The sequence below is a fragment of the Hyposmocoma kahamanoa genome, unplaced genomic scaffold (genome assembly GCF_003589595.1).
Source record: "Hyposmocoma kahamanoa isolate Upper Pololo Valley unplaced genomic scaffold, ASM358959v1 166, whole genome shotgun sequence".
NCBI classification, from domain to species: Eukaryota; Metazoa; Arthropoda; class Insecta; order Lepidoptera; family Cosmopterigidae; genus Hyposmocoma; species Hyposmocoma kahamanoa.
This window is the reverse complement of record NW_020653601.1, coordinates 1,059,532-1,078,553: the sequence shown is the minus strand read 5'-3', so window position 1 is coordinate 1,078,553 and position 19,022 is coordinate 1,059,532. Positions and strand designations below refer to the sequence as shown.

General features: G+C 34.1%; 1 protein-coding gene across 1 annotated transcript in view; it reads right to left on the bottom strand.

The window, feature by feature from the left end:
* The window catches only part of LOC113225528 (serine protease HTRA2, mitochondrial-like), a 42,052-nt gene that overhangs the window by 8,290 nt on the left and 14,740 nt on the right, over nucleotides 1–19,022 (bottom strand). Inside the window, exons 4-13 of the mRNA XM_026457851.1 lie at nucleotides 16,714–16,803; nucleotides 14,991–15,167; nucleotides 13,242–13,453; nucleotides 11,153–11,309; nucleotides 8,299–8,311; nucleotides 7,245–7,285; nucleotides 6,100–6,419; nucleotides 3,948–4,079; nucleotides 2,819–2,915; nucleotides 543–710 (exon numbers count right to left, since the gene is read on the bottom strand). Of these exons, the coding sequence (XP_026313636.1) occupies nucleotides 543–710; nucleotides 2,819–2,915; nucleotides 3,948–4,079; nucleotides 6,100–6,419; nucleotides 7,245–7,285; nucleotides 8,299–8,311; nucleotides 11,153–11,309; nucleotides 13,242–13,453; nucleotides 14,991–15,167; nucleotides 16,714–16,803 (1,407 nt within the window). The remainder of the gene's footprint in view (nucleotides 1–542; nucleotides 711–2,818; nucleotides 2,916–3,947; nucleotides 4,080–6,099; nucleotides 6,420–7,244; nucleotides 7,286–8,298; nucleotides 8,312–11,152; nucleotides 11,310–13,241; nucleotides 13,454–14,990; nucleotides 15,168–16,713; nucleotides 16,804–19,022) is intronic.

Here is a 19,022-nt window from a genome sequence, read left to right as displayed (position 1 = left end):
ACACACACACACACACACACACACACACACACACACACACACACACACAAAATTGGAATTGTCGAACCTCCTACTTTTTTTAAGGCGGTTAATAATTTCAGATAATTTTGCTCGAACTAACGCTATCACCAGAGATTGGAAAAAGGCAGAGTATATTTACCTAAACTTATAATTACTACACGTAGAGCGAATAATACATTCTTTTCTTTATTTTTGATATGCTATTGAGTAATTTTCAGGGTAGTTTTCGCTATCTAATTTCGATGGCAATTTTTATTATTTAATTAATAAATTTAATATTAAATAATATTTCTGAATACTACATTCGAATATTGAATAATAGTTCATAATTTTCTAGAATATTCAAATAAGAAAAATAGCCACCGAGAGAAAGCTAACCTTAAAATTACCCAATTACTTAATATTATGATAGTGTAAAAGAAAAGCATTTTAATTTTAACAATATAACAATTTTATAAGCGAGAAAGCACTTTATATACTAACGGAGTGACTATCGCCCGGCATAACGAGAAACAACTCACTCTTACGAAGAAATTCCTTGACGTAATCAATGGGAATGGCGAAGGAGATGCCCGAAGTGACCTTCATACTGTTGATGCCGATGGCTTCACCGTCAAGGTTCACCAGCGGCCCTCCACTGTTGCCAAACGTGATTGGTGCATCCGTCTGGATGTATACCATGTCTTTGCCTGTGATTTTACAATAATAAAAAATATATATACAGGGTGAAATCATTAGAAATATCAAAAACCAAAGGTTTCAAAATGCGTATGTAAATTAGATGGCATTATTTAAAAAAATTCAGCATGTTTGTTTTTTCGTTTAATTCATATCGTACAGTCGAAAAGAGAACATCGGGCTTGAAACTTCGAATTAAATCTTAAGTGTCTGTCTCGATGTCCTTTTGGACCTGTTCAACACCATTCAAATAACTAAACCTTTACTAGAATCTAATTCTGTACCTTAACTCTTTCCATAATCCAGTTATTGCTGTATTATTAATTGAGTAACACTGTATCTTACTTTTGTATATTGTATATACATGGTGTAGTCGTAAAATGTGCCCAGGCGATTATTCCATAAATACAAGAGATATCAAAAAGCTTTTAACTGTTGTCAAAGGTACGTTACCTAATGAGTAAAACGACATCAATAACTTTTTTAAATAAAACTAGAAATATCTAAAATTTTAACTATAACCGATCCCATACATTCAGAGAGGCTTTCAACAATAAGTTTGTGGGCGTAGCCCTAAACGTCATTCATGTTTCCGGCAATAGTCGGAAGCCATTCATAAAAGTCACTCCCTTTTGGGACGCGCTATGCAGCGGTAACGCATACCGTGCGCCGCGCCGGCGAGGTATATAAAATGTTATATACCAGCGATAGGTGAAGTGCCGTGTAATACCCAAACAATACAGTGAATTATCGAACACGTCACGGCGTTCCCTTTCGTGTCACTCCGGCATTTCCCAATAGTTTATTGATAACGAGACTGCTATAAATAAAGTAATAAAACTAAGAATATATAATAGAATAACAATAATCTCAGTATAGAGTACTAAAAAACCAACCTCAAAAGTCATTCATCCCCTAGTTTGCCACCCTTAGAGGTGGAATATTTTCTTCAAATTTAAATGGGACCAGTACTGAGGAACCTTCTTTCCAAAAAAAAAATGATCATCAAAATGGGTTATCGCGTAACATACATACAAAAAACATACAGTGGAACTGAGATCTCCTCCTTTTTTTTGAAATCAGTTAACAAAGTGGTGTTTATTTTTGAGTACAAAATTTTGCATTCAAAGCAGTTCGAAGTCGAATTATGACCTCATCCATGAGAAAGTTCCTTGCACAATTCCCAGTGGAACCAATTTAGAAAATCTCATAAATAGTAAATTATCTACAGCGATCTGATATTATAGAAGTATAAAAAAGGCCTGTTAAATGAATTCGGAACTTTGAGAAGATGACCATCACTGTCAATTAGTTAACATTTTACCTTAATGTTAGGTCCATCGTCATTTTTCATGATAATGCTAGTATTCACAATGTTATTGAAAAAAGCGTTTGGTGTTTGTGGAACTTGTGAAAATTACTTGTTGTAATTGGATTAGCAAAAAGTTTATTTTGAGGACAATGACACCGTTCTGCTCCGTAACCTTCTTACCTGTAAAACAGCCTGATTTTCAGCGTGAGATGTCAATTCTTATACGTTTCGAAACCAAGTCTATGCTTTCCAAAGGAAATTGTCTTCTATGTTTCATTACAAACTCAGCTTGCTTGCAAATTTGGTTAGGGGAGAGAACTAATGTAACGTTTTAAAGTTGATACTATACCTCAGCACGAATTAAAATTTTTCCCATATTGAGACACTGGCTTTATTTCAGAATTTACTTTTACAAATGAAATTAAGGCCATTTGAAAAACACATATCGTATAGTATACGTGTTTAGTTCAGTTGATATAAAAAAATCATTGGTATATGTAAAGTACCTAATACAGCGGTTTTCTTGTAAAATTTCAAGGTAAGTTTGTGCTTTTTTTTCTATCACGAAAATATCAGTTTATTGCCAATAGTTCCAGGGACTCAGTTCCATGTGGAACAATTGTAACCTTAACATGTCATAATTTTATTATTCTTATAACTTCCATTTTTAGGAATCGTGTTTTCACACTGTATAGTAATCAGTGAATATCCTCAATTTTAAAATATTTTTTTCCAAAGAGATTGATTCAACACTAACTGTTATTCAGAATCAACAAATGCCATTTAAAGTTGTATAGTCTCTTTTACCTCTTAGCCCCAACTCTTCACTGGCTCTCTGTGTGGAACTGACTACTCCCGCGGTCACTGTATTGCTTAACGCTAGAGGACTGCCCATCGCCACCACCTGTAATGTACAAACAGTCTTTACAGCTATTTATTGGAATGAAAACCACAAAGGGTTAATAGGGATGGCATTCAAATACAAAGCTTGGAACTAACAATTAATAATACAGTTTATAAAACTTCAAATTTTTTTTCATAGTGCCAAATGACTGGACGAACAATTCTTGCGTCTGGTACTAAACCACAACAGTTACAGTGCCACCCAGAGATTTAAATCTGAGATAAACAAATTACTTTGAAATAGTCAAATTGATTAAACACTGTAACTCATTTGTAAGGCAGACTAGGGGTTGCCCTTTGTCAATAGATCGATCCCTCCTACATAAACAATTGTAAGTTACCTATTTCTGTCGCCAAGCAGTAATGTCATCATTACTGTGTTCCGGTTTTGAAGGGTAAGGGTGCTGGTGAAATTACAGGCACATGCGACGTCAAATTATGTCTCAAGTGACGGGCGCAGTGGTAGTACCCCTCAGATCTTTGCAATGTAAAGCTCTGAGTGGCAATGTAATTGTTATGGACAGACGTGCGGCTTACTATCAGGGGCACGGCTTGTTCGTCCCGTCACTTGATATTATAAAAAATTAAAAAAATTACCTTATTATTATACCTTATTATATTAATTATTAATTATATACGACCTACTTAAAAAGAAATCGATTTATGAAAAAAAAAATACCTTTTATGTGGCTGAGGATAGATTTAGTAGGAGTCAATATCTATTGACTGAGATGTGTTTACTTCGAATTTTAGATTCTATTTGAAGTTTCACACTTTACAGCAGGTGGAGCAGGGTGAAATTACTATGGTATGTCCTACCTCATTGTCAAGAGAAGCCTACTCCAATTTGATCATTTTTCATGCTATAATAATAATAAAATGCCACACATTCACACTAATTACTTAGCCTCATACACATCTAACCTTCAGAGTGTCAAAAACTTCAAGTCAAGAAGTCAGGGCAATAGTTACAATTTATTTTATTCTCTTTATAAAATTCCAAATAAATGTTTTTTATGAACAAAATACAAACCCACTCGCCAGGCTTCAGGTCGTTAGAGTTTCCAAGCTTCATGGTTGGTAAGCCTGTGACGGGAATGCGCAATGTGGCCAGGTCTGACCGGAGATCCACATCTTCTACGAAGCCTGTGTGTGTGGAGCCATCCTGGAAATTTATGAGAGCAATATCAACTACAAAACAGTCCTCAAACCGGTTTGGCATTATGCATAGTTGCAAAACTGTGGGGATCAGCAGAGATATTACAGAGATTCTTAAATGGTGTGCTCAAAACTCTGGTAAATGCTCCTGGTTCACAAAAATGGATGATATTCTTGATTATTTGAAAATCCCTACTGTCAAACTGGAGTAACATGACAAAAGCCTATAAAGACAGAATCTCACGACGTGAAAACAGGTTTGCACAAGCTTTGAACAAACCTCTAAGTAACAGACAATGAAGAGGCGCCACATGTGAAATTGGAATTGAAATTGGAAAGATAAAGGCAACCTAACCCAGGGCGGGCGACCCTAATGCGCCAAAGAGGTCACAACAAAACAATTGCTCATGGACCATGAACTGATTGCACATTGCAAAAGGCATTAAAAAAATGTAATTGCAAAAATATAAGTATAGTTATTAAACAAAAATCGAACATAAAGACGCAAGTTACGTCTCTGGCAGGTAAGTAATACTCGACCGAATTAGAAGATGAATGATGCAATGATGAATGAGTGAATATTCAACTTCATCACAATAAATTTAGAGATCTGAAACCTGAGAACCTGGAGTCTGGAACTGAAACACAACACAAAGTCCCCACTCATGACACAGTTTGCCTTCTCTCTCTTCGTTTGGGTTGAACATTTTGTTCGATGGAGCATTCGTTCGAAAGAACCTTCGTTCCATCGAACCCAAAAGTCAAGCAGGTTAACGGATCAGTGAGTCTATCATTCATCCTAATTGGTCCGTGGCATAGTGTCCATGACATGTAATTTTGTAATGTTTAATCCGTTTTTCGGTATGTTGTGATTATTTATGAGTGCACTAGCTAATATAAAATATTAATGAATAATAAATTAGTAATTTTGAATACTCTTAAGTTTTTTGTTATGTATTTTTGTTGTGTAGGTGTTACTTTTCTTAGAAAGAAATTCAGTGTCCTAAGTGTGGTTTATCAATGATGATTTAAACTTTATACAAATTACTCATTAGCAGGCAAGAATAAAAGAGCTAATTGTATAATGTTACACTTTTAAACACCTTATGGAAGTATTGTGAGCAACGAGTGACCTGCTAAAAGATGAAACACATGATCAAATCACTTGACCCAATCATTACGCATGGATCATGAACAACAAAAAAAAAAAAAAAAAAAAACCTGAGTTATCAAAAATGATCGACCAACACAAGTCTAACATAATTATGATGTACATAAATGTTTATAACAAACATTGACTTACAATTATATGGACGTCAGGTCCGCGCTAAAAAGTGTCCGAACTTATAGGGCGTTAAAATCGTATACAGAGTGTCATTCACGCTTTAGTCTTCGTTTGTTCGACTGACAGCGAAGCAAGCAAAATTAGACAGTACTGCAATGACATTGCAATTTAAATTCAACATTTTAGCTTTTTCATATTCAGGTTGACTTGGGACATTTTTTTCGTGGTTTTTGTATAAGACCCGTCGTCCATTTATTTGTAAGTCAATGATAACAAAAGTCATATTAATTAAGAAAATAAATCTAAAGGCTTAAGATAATTTGGTTGATCTGATTTGAATAAGTCACTTAGCGTAGACATCAATTATGGATTATCAATTACGGAATAGGTACATTAAGAATTAAGCCTTGTCAATATGATGTATTGTTTTAGCCACAGATATACTGAGTTATTTATATATATTAACACTCTCACAGGACAATAGTACTAACATCATAATCAGTAACTTTAGTACAATGACTTTTTACAAAACATAATAAATTTACCAAAACTCCGACCGGCACTCCTGCGTTTTGCGCCGAGTTATCACCATTTAGAGCGACCTATTATTACAGACAAGGAACAAAAGTTGTTGTTTATGATGATAGTAATATAGTCCTGCGTGGTTGATAGTTTTTACGAATAACCCTGTATAATGTATATGTCTAAAGCCACTATAAAAATGTTGCAAATGCATACTCACCATTAGTCTAACAGTAACAATAGAATTAGGTTTATTCACAACAACATGAGCATTTGTTAAAATTAACCCATCCTCTTTAACAATGAACCCAGAACCGTTGGAAAGCGTAATGGGTTGCCCAGTAAATATATCCACACGTCTACCATCTTTTATTTCTATATACACAACAGACGGGCCCGAAACAGCCACCACGTCTGCTATAAAATTAAACTTCTCTCTTCTACCGCGTAAGTCAATGTTATTATTAATTTTTTTTGCTGCACATAACTTTTCCTTATAAGAAACATAACCTATAACTCCAGCGGCAACCAAAACCCCGCCTAAATAATAACTGTTTCCACGTTCGCTGTGACCACTGGAAGTAGGTGCAACTCGACTACAACACCTAGAATTAATATTAATTATTGGTTTTATGCTAAAAATACGAGAAAAATTTCGCGTGATGGACATTGTTGTCACACTAAAAATGTCAAACAACAATTCTCTTCACTCCGTCAGATTGACATTAGATAGAGATGTTATAGCAATAATAACAAAGTCGATAACGGTTTATTTCGTTATGTTATTCATTCATTCATTTTAACCATAATGCAATGTACAAACGCCAACACATCAAGCTACACATTGACGTATCTTGTTCCGTTGCAATGGAGGCGAATTTTGGAACAAAAATGTGTAGTCTGATGTGCCGTTGTCCATACGTACATTATTAGTTTGCTTTGTTTTAAAGCTGGCTAATTCAAAATTATATTTAATTTTGTCTAAATGAACATTTTCCATCTTCTAGTACAGTCAGCAACATAATTATTTACATTTGGACAACGGTCTTAAGTTTTGTCGTTGTGATATAGAAATAAATTTAACCATCATGTACAGCTGTTTTTTTATAATACCAAATGACGCGACGAACAAGTCGTGCGTCTGGTGCTAAGCGACACGCCAATCCATAAGCATATATGGCACATACAGTGCTCTTAAATCGCAAAAATCTTAGGGGACTGCCACTGCTCTTGTCACCTGAGATTTTTTTTTTTTTTTTATACATGACAGGCAAATGACTCCACTCCACCTGATGTTAAGTGGAAAGTGGTATCCAAACGCGAAGGAACCTAGTGCAGCGAAAGGTTATGTTATTATTAGTTAACAAGTCTCATATGCCTGTAAATGGCCTGTAATTTCACCAGAGCTCAGCGTCGTATTGACCGAACTTTGAAATATGAAACTGTGAAAGGGGTTTGAGTATTCACACAAATCAAATATTTTGAGAGTTTGATAAATCCTAAATCATTTATAGCAAAGAAATATTTAGTTTGATTGAAAACGTGGATCATTTTAACATTGACTGTGTTACGAGTATTTTAAAAGCTTCATTAAAAAATTCACAGATATTAATAGGTGTTGGTATTGTATTGGTAAGTGAGATTCTGTTATCAATATTTTTAAATTTTCAATAATATTTTTTAGCTGTTCGGTCAAGAACACGTTAAAACCTTGCGTTTAAAATATTGATAAATTTTTAACCGATTTCAAAAAAGGAAGAGGTTCTCAATCCGGCTGTATGATTCTTTGTGTATATGTTACGCGATAACGATTAATAACGCGTGATAAACGCATAATTTAACGCGTGGGCCGATTTTGATGTTTCTTTTTTGTTGGAAAGAGTGAATTCAGAAGTGGTTTTTAAATTTGGAAGAAATATTCCACTTGTAAGGGTGGCAAACCTAGTTTGCCTTTGTTTGTTATCGAGTAGGTACTAATTTGAAAAAATGAGTTTTTATTTTGTATAAAAATGTATTCAACACCATGAACACTGTCACTGTACGGATATTATTTTGATTAATTCGAATGGGCTTTCTATGCTCTGCCGTTTGATATTCACATTTTCTTTCATGAACATATCTAATGAAATTTAAAAGACATTAAAGCGAACTTTTGTAACCATAGTATGCGAATTGATTAACATACATACAAACGGATACGATCCTAAAAACATGATTCACGTCTTCCGGAGAATTCTCATGCTTTCATTCTAAATTGCAGGATAAAATAATTTAGGTAAAATAATTTAAAGAATGATATGTATATATAATGGCTAGGTGTATAATAAAAAAAATATACATAAAATTTAGTTTAATTATAAATGTATGTTACAGGATATGTCACGATTTATTTAATTTCCTTACGTACAGCCAAGAGCACGTCTTGACTTGAGCTTGACACTTTGAACTTTGGACCGTTCTTATCGTAAGGGGCATAGAGTTGGATTTAAATATTAAGTGTCAAGCTTGACGTGCTCTTGACCCTGTACACACGGCCACGTACCATAAAACACACAAATACTCACTTTGCAATTTAAAATCTATATTAATGTATCGTAACTTTTTTATTATAATTTGTATGATTTAGCTGTGGCCCAGTTTACCTATATCTACACTAGATCCATAATTACAGTATGTACGTATTTAGTAAATTAGGAACTAGAAGTCTTAAAACTAAAAATATTAAAATTAATTTTTAGAAACAATTTATTTTACAAATATATATATACATATATATTTATATTATTTTACTATTAGAATGACTAAAAGACAGGTTAATAAAAATTGTATAGAAAATACGATTTGTTAAAATCGTACATTTACAATAAGCAGATTATTTTGGTAAAACAATTTTTTATTTAAAAATGGGTTTATTTTTCATTAACTCGAAAACTCTTAACATGGCATGGTATTCTTACGAAAATAAACACCATTTCTTCAAGAATCGAACGAAATTCTAATAGAAATATTTAAGTATTTAATATTTTAGCTTTAGCTTAGAAGAAATTGCTACGTATTCTGATATACGTACTTATATTGCTGTTTTATGTCGTCATTATAATTGTAATGTCCATTAAAGCTTACAAATACTTCATTCATTCGTTCATTCAAAAATTGTCGGCTATTATTATAACCTGCATCAGCTGTTCATTTTATACAGGTCAAAAAAATAGAGAAACAAGTTTCGTCTAACAATACAAATACATTACCTATCTTTTACGTTTTTTTACGTCACTTATTACTACAAATTTTCTAGGATGATCCCTGTGACATTTCACAAAATTCTACACAATATCTGCCGTCCACTGACTAAAACGCGGTTAAGTGACAAATGGTCAAATATCCGTTTTAAATAGAAAAAGAAGACAAAATTATCTTTTAAAAACAGTTAAAATTAATTAACGTATTTGACTTATCGGAACTTTCCCTAACGATGCATAGCTGAAATATTATTAAACAATTTCAATTTTCTGAAAACGGGGTTATGGTTTTTGTATAGTATCTCCAAAATATATTTTGTGCGCGGACGGCATAATATAACCTTGTAACGATGTCCACTAATTTAGGTATTTTATAAACTATTTTTATAAGTCTCGCTTTTAAGTGAATAGATTTTGTATGTAAATACATAATATTAAAGTAAAAGTTACGTCAAATTAGTGAGTAATAAATAGAGAAACATTTTTTTTTAAATTAATTTATCTTTACGACTACGTACAAAGGTTACTTCATTAGGCTGCATTTGCTAAGGATGAAGTGCATCGATAAAAAGTTTTCGATGATTTAATGAATAAATATATAGTGCGTACACGAGTTTAACCTATTTAGGTAGTTAGTGACACGATATTATGACATGATATTAATGTTTTTAATCTACATTAAGACTCTCAAATTTATTAAAATATCAATTGAAATGACATTTGAATTTAATTGGGTGTTTTATGCCTTCAATGCAATACAAAACACTTTATACAGACCATTACGCGATCAATATAATCGCGTAGATGCACTAGAAATTACTGCACTTGGCTGTTGAGGACAATCTTGTGTCATGATCAAAAGTATTCTTGAACAATTTCATAGATTTTAGGACGCTATAATTGGTTGCATATGCAATTATTATTGTTCACCTATCGCTGACGATGACTATTGGATCATAAACAAAAACTGCATTTACATTTAATTTATTTCGTCTCCGGTACCTACTCCATAGAAATATCGGATCGGATATCAAAAATAAAATAAATAATATTTATACACAATTCAAATTTTTTAATTTTATTTTAAAGACTCAATTTTTTTAAATCCGTTATATTATACAAGGCTGTATAAGAGAGAATCTTTTTCTAAACCAAAAATCTATCGACTTTACCTCATCCCTATACAAACGGTAAATGAAGTGTCGGGATTCGCTCTGGACCTTTTGGAGGGAAAAGTGTCGTTTTTATTTTGACTTTAAATTATTTTGTGAAATCTAGTTGAAAGCGGAATAAGATAGTGCTATTGTACCTTAATCGAACATTAAAACGCGAAATTACACGAATCTCGAACTTGAATACCCGTATCGACCTGTTTTAAGGAATCCCGAGTCAATCCAAGCACGCCGCCTCAAATTGCCTATCCTCTTTGTGGCGACCATATTTACAGAAACATAGTTAAACTTCATGTTTAGGCTGATGGCTTTGCCAAAGCCTTAATAAAAAAATAAATAAATAAATAAATGAAGTGTCACAGGGATCATCCTAGAAAATTTGTAGTATACTTTTTTTTATTATGTATTTTATGTGTGTGAAATAAATGGTTTAAATTATTACAAGACACGAAACGTGTTAAGTTTACCCTGTACTACGTCATATAATAATATATAAAACAATTTTCTGAAACAGTGCTTTTATAAAAAAAACCTGTAACACCACAATCTAGCTAGGATAGAAACATAATTTCTCAGTCTTTATTTTACAAATGTGAAGCGTTTTTTACTCTCCTAATGCGGTTTTGGAATATCAACTTAATTATATTGGATATATATTTTGAATCAAGCTTTGTATCTTATAAAATTTTAATAACTAAATTACAATTTAAATTGTAATATTTATTTATCTATAAAAAACTTTAAAAAAATCAATGTTCGACAGGAATTTCCCAATCACCGTGTATTTCTTCCTGTTTGCCATTTTCAAATTTTTGCATTTCAGTTTCTAAATGCTGCGTTCCATTACCAATAGTGTATTTACCGTTGGTAATAACATTCATTGGTCGGTAAGTGTAGAACACTTCGCAAAAGGCAGAGTCGTCTCGGGGCATAACGTGATTAACGTGTTTAGCTGCTTGCCATGCAGCACCCATTGCGCTAGAAACTCGAAGGCGGACAAGCTCCAGCTCTGTTTTCACCTGCAATTTAAAAAGTCGCCTCTAAATATCAATGCAACATACAATCAGAGAATAAGGGTCAGCGCAAACTGGCGGACGTTAAGGCACAGGACATTGTATAAGTATATTTAATATGAAGTTTGTTGTTTGTATATTACAATGTTTTATTACTATGATATTCAATTATATTTTGTGAAATTACTACTAATGTGATGTTAAGTAGTCGGCCACGACCATGCCGCTTTGAGCGGATTACATCATCCTCGAGTACTCATAAAATTTGTCAGAATATCTTCTGTATTCTTATTTGGATTGCTATATATTTATTTGGATTATTTAATTTGCCTAAAACTTAATCTAATCTTTTTTCAAATAGTTCGTAAGATGAATGAGGGGGTCTGTACACGCTTAATACAACAAGCCGTTCAAGCTCTATGCAGGATATCTCTATAGTCCGTTCTATAGATAGGCTCACAATATATGTACGCTCTTTAAATTTTAAATTGTTTTTAATAAGAACTAAAGAGCCGCTATGAATAGCTTTTTCTCTGCAGAACGAACTAGCCACCTGGTGATTGTTCAAGCTAAGCATGAACTGATGTTTAGATAAAAAGTGGTGCTCAGTAATACAAAGAATATATATTATTACAGGTTAATAAATAATTCTATTTCTAACTCTTTACCTTTCATGACTTGAATATTTTGCTGCACCAGGTTTAATATACAATTTATTTTATTTATGTGTGTTTTAGGTTGGTTGTTTACTGTCACTGTGTTGCAAGAGTATCTCTCCGTTGTCTTATTAATTAATTTAAATAATTAGAAATTGAATTATTTTTTTAACAGATTGATTATTGTCAGCAAACTGACCTATATCAATCGACTGCTCTATAGAAGCAGCCGGTCTGGTAGCCAACGATTTGGCTGAATTATTAATATAATATGATAGCAACTTTGCTATCTTTCTCCTAAAATAACTAGTAAGATAATACCTATCTTTAGTCATATCAAAATATTTACTAATAAAATTATTAGTATCCATAAAATGAAATTCACTAAAATGAAATGTTAAACTGTGCAATGTTTTATTTAAGTTATGCCTCATATTATTTTCACTTGTTGTGAGGCTATTGCTGAAGGGAAAAGCGAACAAAATAATTTCTTTAATATTAACTAAATTATTTAATTGTGAAAAATATTGTATTAAATCTTTTTTGTTACATTTTCCTCTTCTGCCAATTAATATACTGTCTTGGTCAAATTTAGTTGACAAAATACTATCTAATATTTTACAATATCTTGCACCTGCCTTGCAAATATTTATTAATTTTTATTCCTAGGTTAGGTTAAGTAGCAAACCTATATTTTTATGGCATGGACAATGCACTGCTTGCCGCCTTCGCCCCGCATGCCGCGACACACCTAGCTAAGCTAACAGTAAGTAATAAGCGTAAGACGTATATTATATCGAGTTTTTACGTTTTCGGGATTGTTACTCATAGGAAATAAAACTATTTATCAGATCTAAATGGCATGTATTTGCTTTTCAAATAAAGCAACGTTCGGGGCCCTTTACAGGTCCCACAGTTATGGCTACACTAACTAGTTAGAAAAATAGTTTCATATCGTTAATGTATATTTTGTGATAGGTTTTGAAATAAGATATAAATCAAGTCGGTCGGTCTCAAGAGCATTGTAAACTTGAGACCGACCTCGGAGCATCGCGGCGCTTCTCTCTGCGTCTCAGAGTCAGAGCATTGAAATTTATACCTTAATACAATTGTTATAGCATAAAATATACATTAATAAATTTAATTTTCTGTCCTTTGCCGTCCGCCGATTTGCGCTGGCCCTAAAGTATTCGAATACACGCTTTAATGGTGAAGAAATAGGTTCTGATATTTTTAAATCAATCTTTGAATCTTTATTTAGAAAACCATAGCGTTTACTAACCTTTCTTTCAGCAAATCTTTTCAGCACTCCAGGTTGAAGAAGACTCCAGCTCTTCCATACAGAGCCAACACACACAACTCGCATGCGATCCATCTTCGAATGTCTTAATAAAGCTACAATATGATCCGCTAGGGCTGCGCCTGCGTCGATGAACAGCTGTTGGGAAAGACGGTCACCTTGCGAGGCCAGACACGCTAGTTCCACTGTTAAACCTGAAATGTTATATAAGTTTCATAACACTACGACCATTTTGTTGTTCAAATATGCCACAGGCCAAGAAATAAAAAGCTTATTACCTATATTTAAAAGCGTTTTATTTCAATAATTAATAGATTCAGGCGTTATTTTGCGGAAATTCTTCTTAATAAAAATGGAAGTAAATTAATTTGCTACTCCGCGAACCCACTGAAGACGATTTACGTGCAAAAAAGTTGCGCTTGTGTTGTTTATTATTATTATTTAATTAGCCTAATGTGTCCCACTACTGCAAAGGCCTCTCCTCTTGGCTTCCACAGTTTCCTGTTTGAGGCAATGTTAGACTAGTCCTCTACATATGCGTCCAAGTCTTCCCGCCATCTCCTTCTTGGTCTGCCTCGTCATCGCTGGCCGTTCTCCGGCATCCACCAAGTGGCTGTGTGAGCCGATCTCAATGGGTGCATGCGAACAGATGTGTCCGTCCCATTTCAACCTGGCAGTCCTTGTCCCAACAAAGCTTATTATTATTAAAATAAAATCCTTATTTAACCTATTTTATTATAAAAACTAACACGGTTATCACACATTATAATATAAAAGTAACGGGGCTCACGGGAAGCGGTCTGACTAGTTTCGACCATAATCGACGGTCTTATTCAGGGATGGGGTGCAACGTTCGCGACCGCGTCACGTCTAGCACTGCGCGCTAGCTCTCTGCGCGCGCGCCGATGACGCAGTCCGCAGTGGGGAACTCGGGAGGCTGATACGTTGCGTTAGCGCGTTCTGGAACTCTTCTTCGCTACTGCTATCCGTAGGATTGTCGTCGGGAACAGTCCTTACCACTAACATCTGCAGCTGCATACCGAGCGCCATGAAGACACGGCTTGCGCCTGAAGTAGACCATCGATTATGGTCGAAACTAGTCGGACCGCTTCCGACTAAAATACTACGCGAGTAAGTCCCGTTACCTTTACTTTAACCTCCATCTCATCTGTTGGCAAGTGACGATGAGGTTGACGATTTCATGAAGTTAATTTTCCCGCCCTTAATTCTTCCTCCCTGCGTATAAAATAAATAACACAAACGCAACTACAGTCAGAAAAACCATCACGAAACTATAGGTTTTCATCAGCATCGCGGATTGATACCTCGATTATGGGATGACTTTGAAATAGAAATGAAATGCTGTACAATTCTGTATTTGAAGTAGTTTTGTTCAAACAACTGCAACAAACACGTCTACTATTTGATGCCATTTTTAAACACCGACAGAACGCTCCAATTCTATAATCAATAGCGCGTGGGATAACCCGCGCTTTGCAACGTGAGTGCACCGGGAGATTATGCGAATTTGTGCGTCCGTAAAAGACACGCGACAGGCGTGCACATATACAAGTCGCGGTGCTAATTTTGTGTGAAGTTACCCTACTTGTCTTATGAATATAATATCACTGTTATTAAAAAAGATACACGTTATTCCACAACCTCGTAAACGAAGACAGTAAGACATCTTATCAACTCTAATCTTAAATTTATAAAAAAAAACAAACTCACCGGCAAAGTGCGACTTTTGAAAGTCCTTGTATGCATGAGGTAGTAGGTCCATTCTGGTGTCAACGTTGAAATGCCGCTTGATTGCCTCCCATACGCGGTCTGTGGCATAGGAGCATGGTTCCAAGCCGTCCACATCGTCGAAGATTGCTTTCACTGACCGGTGTGCTATCCAATAGGCTGAATAAAAAATGGATTTTTTTCTTAATGCATAATCACGATGACCAACCTATTATACGTCTCCGAGCACAGGTCTTTTCGAAAGATAAAGGTTAGACCATGCCATATCTGGCCCTGTAACTATTGTTCTCCGTCGGACATCCAAAACAATTACCATTAAATAAGTAATACCTTAATCAAATTACAAGCTTCATACTTGACAAAAAATTTACTCGGAACACTGAACCGAATTAGAGAAAATTCTTTCCCCCAAATTGGTCCTACTGGAAATCGAACCCGAAACCTCCTATCCAGCATGGCTAGATGTTGGGGACTTCACAAATTTTCCTAAAATTGTGAACCTTCTTCGAGATCTAGATTTCTTATGTCTCAAGGTGACGGGCACAGTGGCAGTGCCCCTCATATCTTTGTGATTCAAAGCACTGAGTGGCACTGCAATTGTTATGGAGGCGTGTCGCTTAACGCCAGGTGCACGACTTGGTATTACAAAAAAAAAACTAAAGTCATATGTACAGGGATTCGAACTGTTGACCTCTCAGGTGAGAGGTAAACGTCCTCCCACTAAGCTTACACCACTTGCGACATAAATAAAATTACCCACATTCAAAAAATGCTCCGGAGTAACAAAGTCTTAGTTACAATAATTGAGACATGCTTATACAATTCGACGTGGCATGATGAGTTTTCAGTTCAGAGCAAAGAATTTAAAAGATTTGGACACTTATATTCTATGTACTAAGGACGTGCATAGATTTTCCCAAAGCCCTTGACTTCGGTAGAGTGACCGTCAGTTTTTTCCACAAAAACATGTGCATTACATAGCGTCTCACGTCATGCGTAATATTTGTCCGATCAATTCCATACGTACTGAACCCCTTGGGAGTAAACACCTGGATGGCAGGTGTGGCGATTGGTCGCCATCAAATGACGTAATGTGTATTTTTATGCTTTATAAACAACGATGACAAACAATGACATTATTCCATTTTCGTTAACAATTTTTTCATATATTTTATTTTAAGAGCCTAAACTAACAGAAAATGTAATAATCTAAATCAAATCTAATCTAAAAAAATATTATTACGTTCAACAAGCTAACCTAATTAAAAAAAATATTTGTAGGTATTTATTATCTCAACCTACAGAGCCAGGTGCCAACAGTAAATGTAATACAACCCCTGAGATACAAGTAAATCTGTACAGGTCACAACTACTTCGTTAAATAATAAAAACTGTTATATAACATAGTAAAAAATTCTACAAACAAAAAGTATATTAGATATAACAATAATAAAAAGTTGTATTTCAAAAAAGTAATATACTCCGAGTTGTGTTTTTGGGAAATAGAGATTAATATTATTGTCAATTTAGAATAAAAATTATATTATTCAGTAATTTATTTATTACACGGTTCATTTTAATTAGGTATTAATTTTCATCTAATTTAAAAAAAATATAAAAATAACAAATTGTGATTTAATTTGTTAATTTTAAAATGCTCTATGATTAATTAAACAATATTATTTAGGTATACTTGACTACATACCACCACCTTCGTCTCCTAGCAAATGTCCCCAACCCCCACATCCGTACTGTTCGCCATCTGACGTCCTCAACAGTGCGTTCGATCCAGTGCCTGTTGAAAAAAGGAAAATTAATATTTTAAATAGAAAATTACGTAAATGTGAGCTTAGGCGTATTAAAATAAACTATTTTTATATAAATAAATTATTTTTTTAGTTATGTGGCGCATATCGACTTGTCAATTATTTATTATGATCATTTACGGCTCTACCATGTCAAATGAAAACATTGCAAGTTCCAGTAGTGTTTTGTAATTTGCTTATAACAAGAATATAGGGTGTTAACAATTCAAAATAATTAAATTTTTATTGAATTGATATTCAAATATTTTTTGTGAAATTACTCCACTAGTTTGTTATAATTATTAATACAAAGATCTACGATACGACTAAAAAGTCGTTGAAAGACCAAGTACAAAGACACGACGCAAGCACATAGAAAAATTCGTGAGGTCCGTTGGTTCGTTCCGTGGCTTAGTTGGTATAGCGTCTAGCACGGTATGCAAGAAGACGTCGGTTCGAATCCGACCGGATCGAAGGAATTTTTTCTGTGTGTTCTAGTGTTTTTTCTGAGTGTTCGATCTTTGTATTAATAATTATAATTAAAAATAAATTTATTGGATTTCCATGGAAATACCTCATTTTGCAAAGTACAAAGTTAGGTTGCTTTTTTATTTTATTAACCTGAATAATTTCAAAAAATTCTTGTTGAAACCTTTTCTGAAAATACTGTGATTTTGTATATGGTTTCACGAAGAATATTAAATATGGTTTAGTAGCAGTAGAGCTCCTTGTGAAAGGGTTCGTCCAGGGAAGAACTGCACCTTACCTATTTCTGCCGCCAAGCAGTAAGGTTAGTATTACTGTGTTCCGGTCTTGAAGGGTAAGGGTGCTGGTGAAATTACAGGCACATGAGACTTGTCAACTTACGTCTCAGGGTGACGGGCGCAGTGGCAGTGCCCCTCAGATCTTTGCGATTTAAAACTCTGAGTGGCACTGCAAGTGTTAAGGACAGGCGTGTAGCTTGCCATCAGGCGCACGATTCGTTCAACCCGTCACTTGATATTATAAAAAAAAACATCGTCCGTGACAACATAAAAATCATAATTTATAATGTTCGAAAATGATTAGCCAACCGAGTGGTTAGTTTAAATAAAACTATAAATAGCGCACATTTTAGAGTAATCAGCAACGACATAGATAAACGTGTATTTTTTCCGTCTTTAATTTTTTTATTTCAATAATACGCCGTAACATTTTGTGATTTTTTACACCAGCGGTTGCTTTAGCTGTCTTCTACATAACCTAATATTACCATGAACTAATTCTGTAGATGATTGCGTCGACATTGATTTTTATGTTTTTAGTCAGGGTTGTCACTTTCAATCTCGAGTCATTTTATTTAAACCTTGAAAGACACGCTCAATACTTAAAATCTTTTTGTTTAGGATTGCATGATAAGTATGGTAATATAATTAAAAATCACTGTAACTGCATTTAGACTTTACTTTCCACTACACTCATACAGCACTTTACATACAGTGAATGAAAACCAAATAGAAATTTTTATTATAATAGAATTTATTATTCACCAATAGTGCCTTTAACGTTAACAACCCTGATTTAAGACTAACAAAATATGGAGTATAAAACCTTCTTTGTTAAGTCTGTTAAAAATATTTTCATTATGAGACAATCCTCACGCCGAAAAATCCAGATATATGTATTTTGACCGATAACTACAACAATTCATAGTATTAATTAATACTATTATATGATTGCCAGTGATCGTACAGGTAGAGTTTTTTTACCTAAACTGAGACAGAAAATTGAGACTACCTTGAAGACAATTTTTATTGTCCCGATCTTTTCGGGACTCGGGAAATGACTTAAGCACACATTAAAAATTAAACGTTAAAATGTTAATTAAAAATTAACGCTCGATCGAACTCTATCACAAGCTCTAGGGCTACTAAAATACTTATTTATTATTATTATATTTCTTATTAATTTAATACAATTTATCACACACACATAACACATAAAACACAATGCTCCGTCAGAATATAACATCACTATCAAAGACCTTATGTATTGAGGTCCGAAGTCAAGGTGAAAAGGTTATCAAATGACCTTCTGTCCCCGTTTCAAACGAGAATGACCCAATTATGATCCCGAGCGTTGATCAACAGAAGTCACCTTGGCCTCTGATTGACTCAAAGAATATGAGAGCTGCGATTTAAAAGCGTTAGGTTGCTTGTTGAATTCAAAC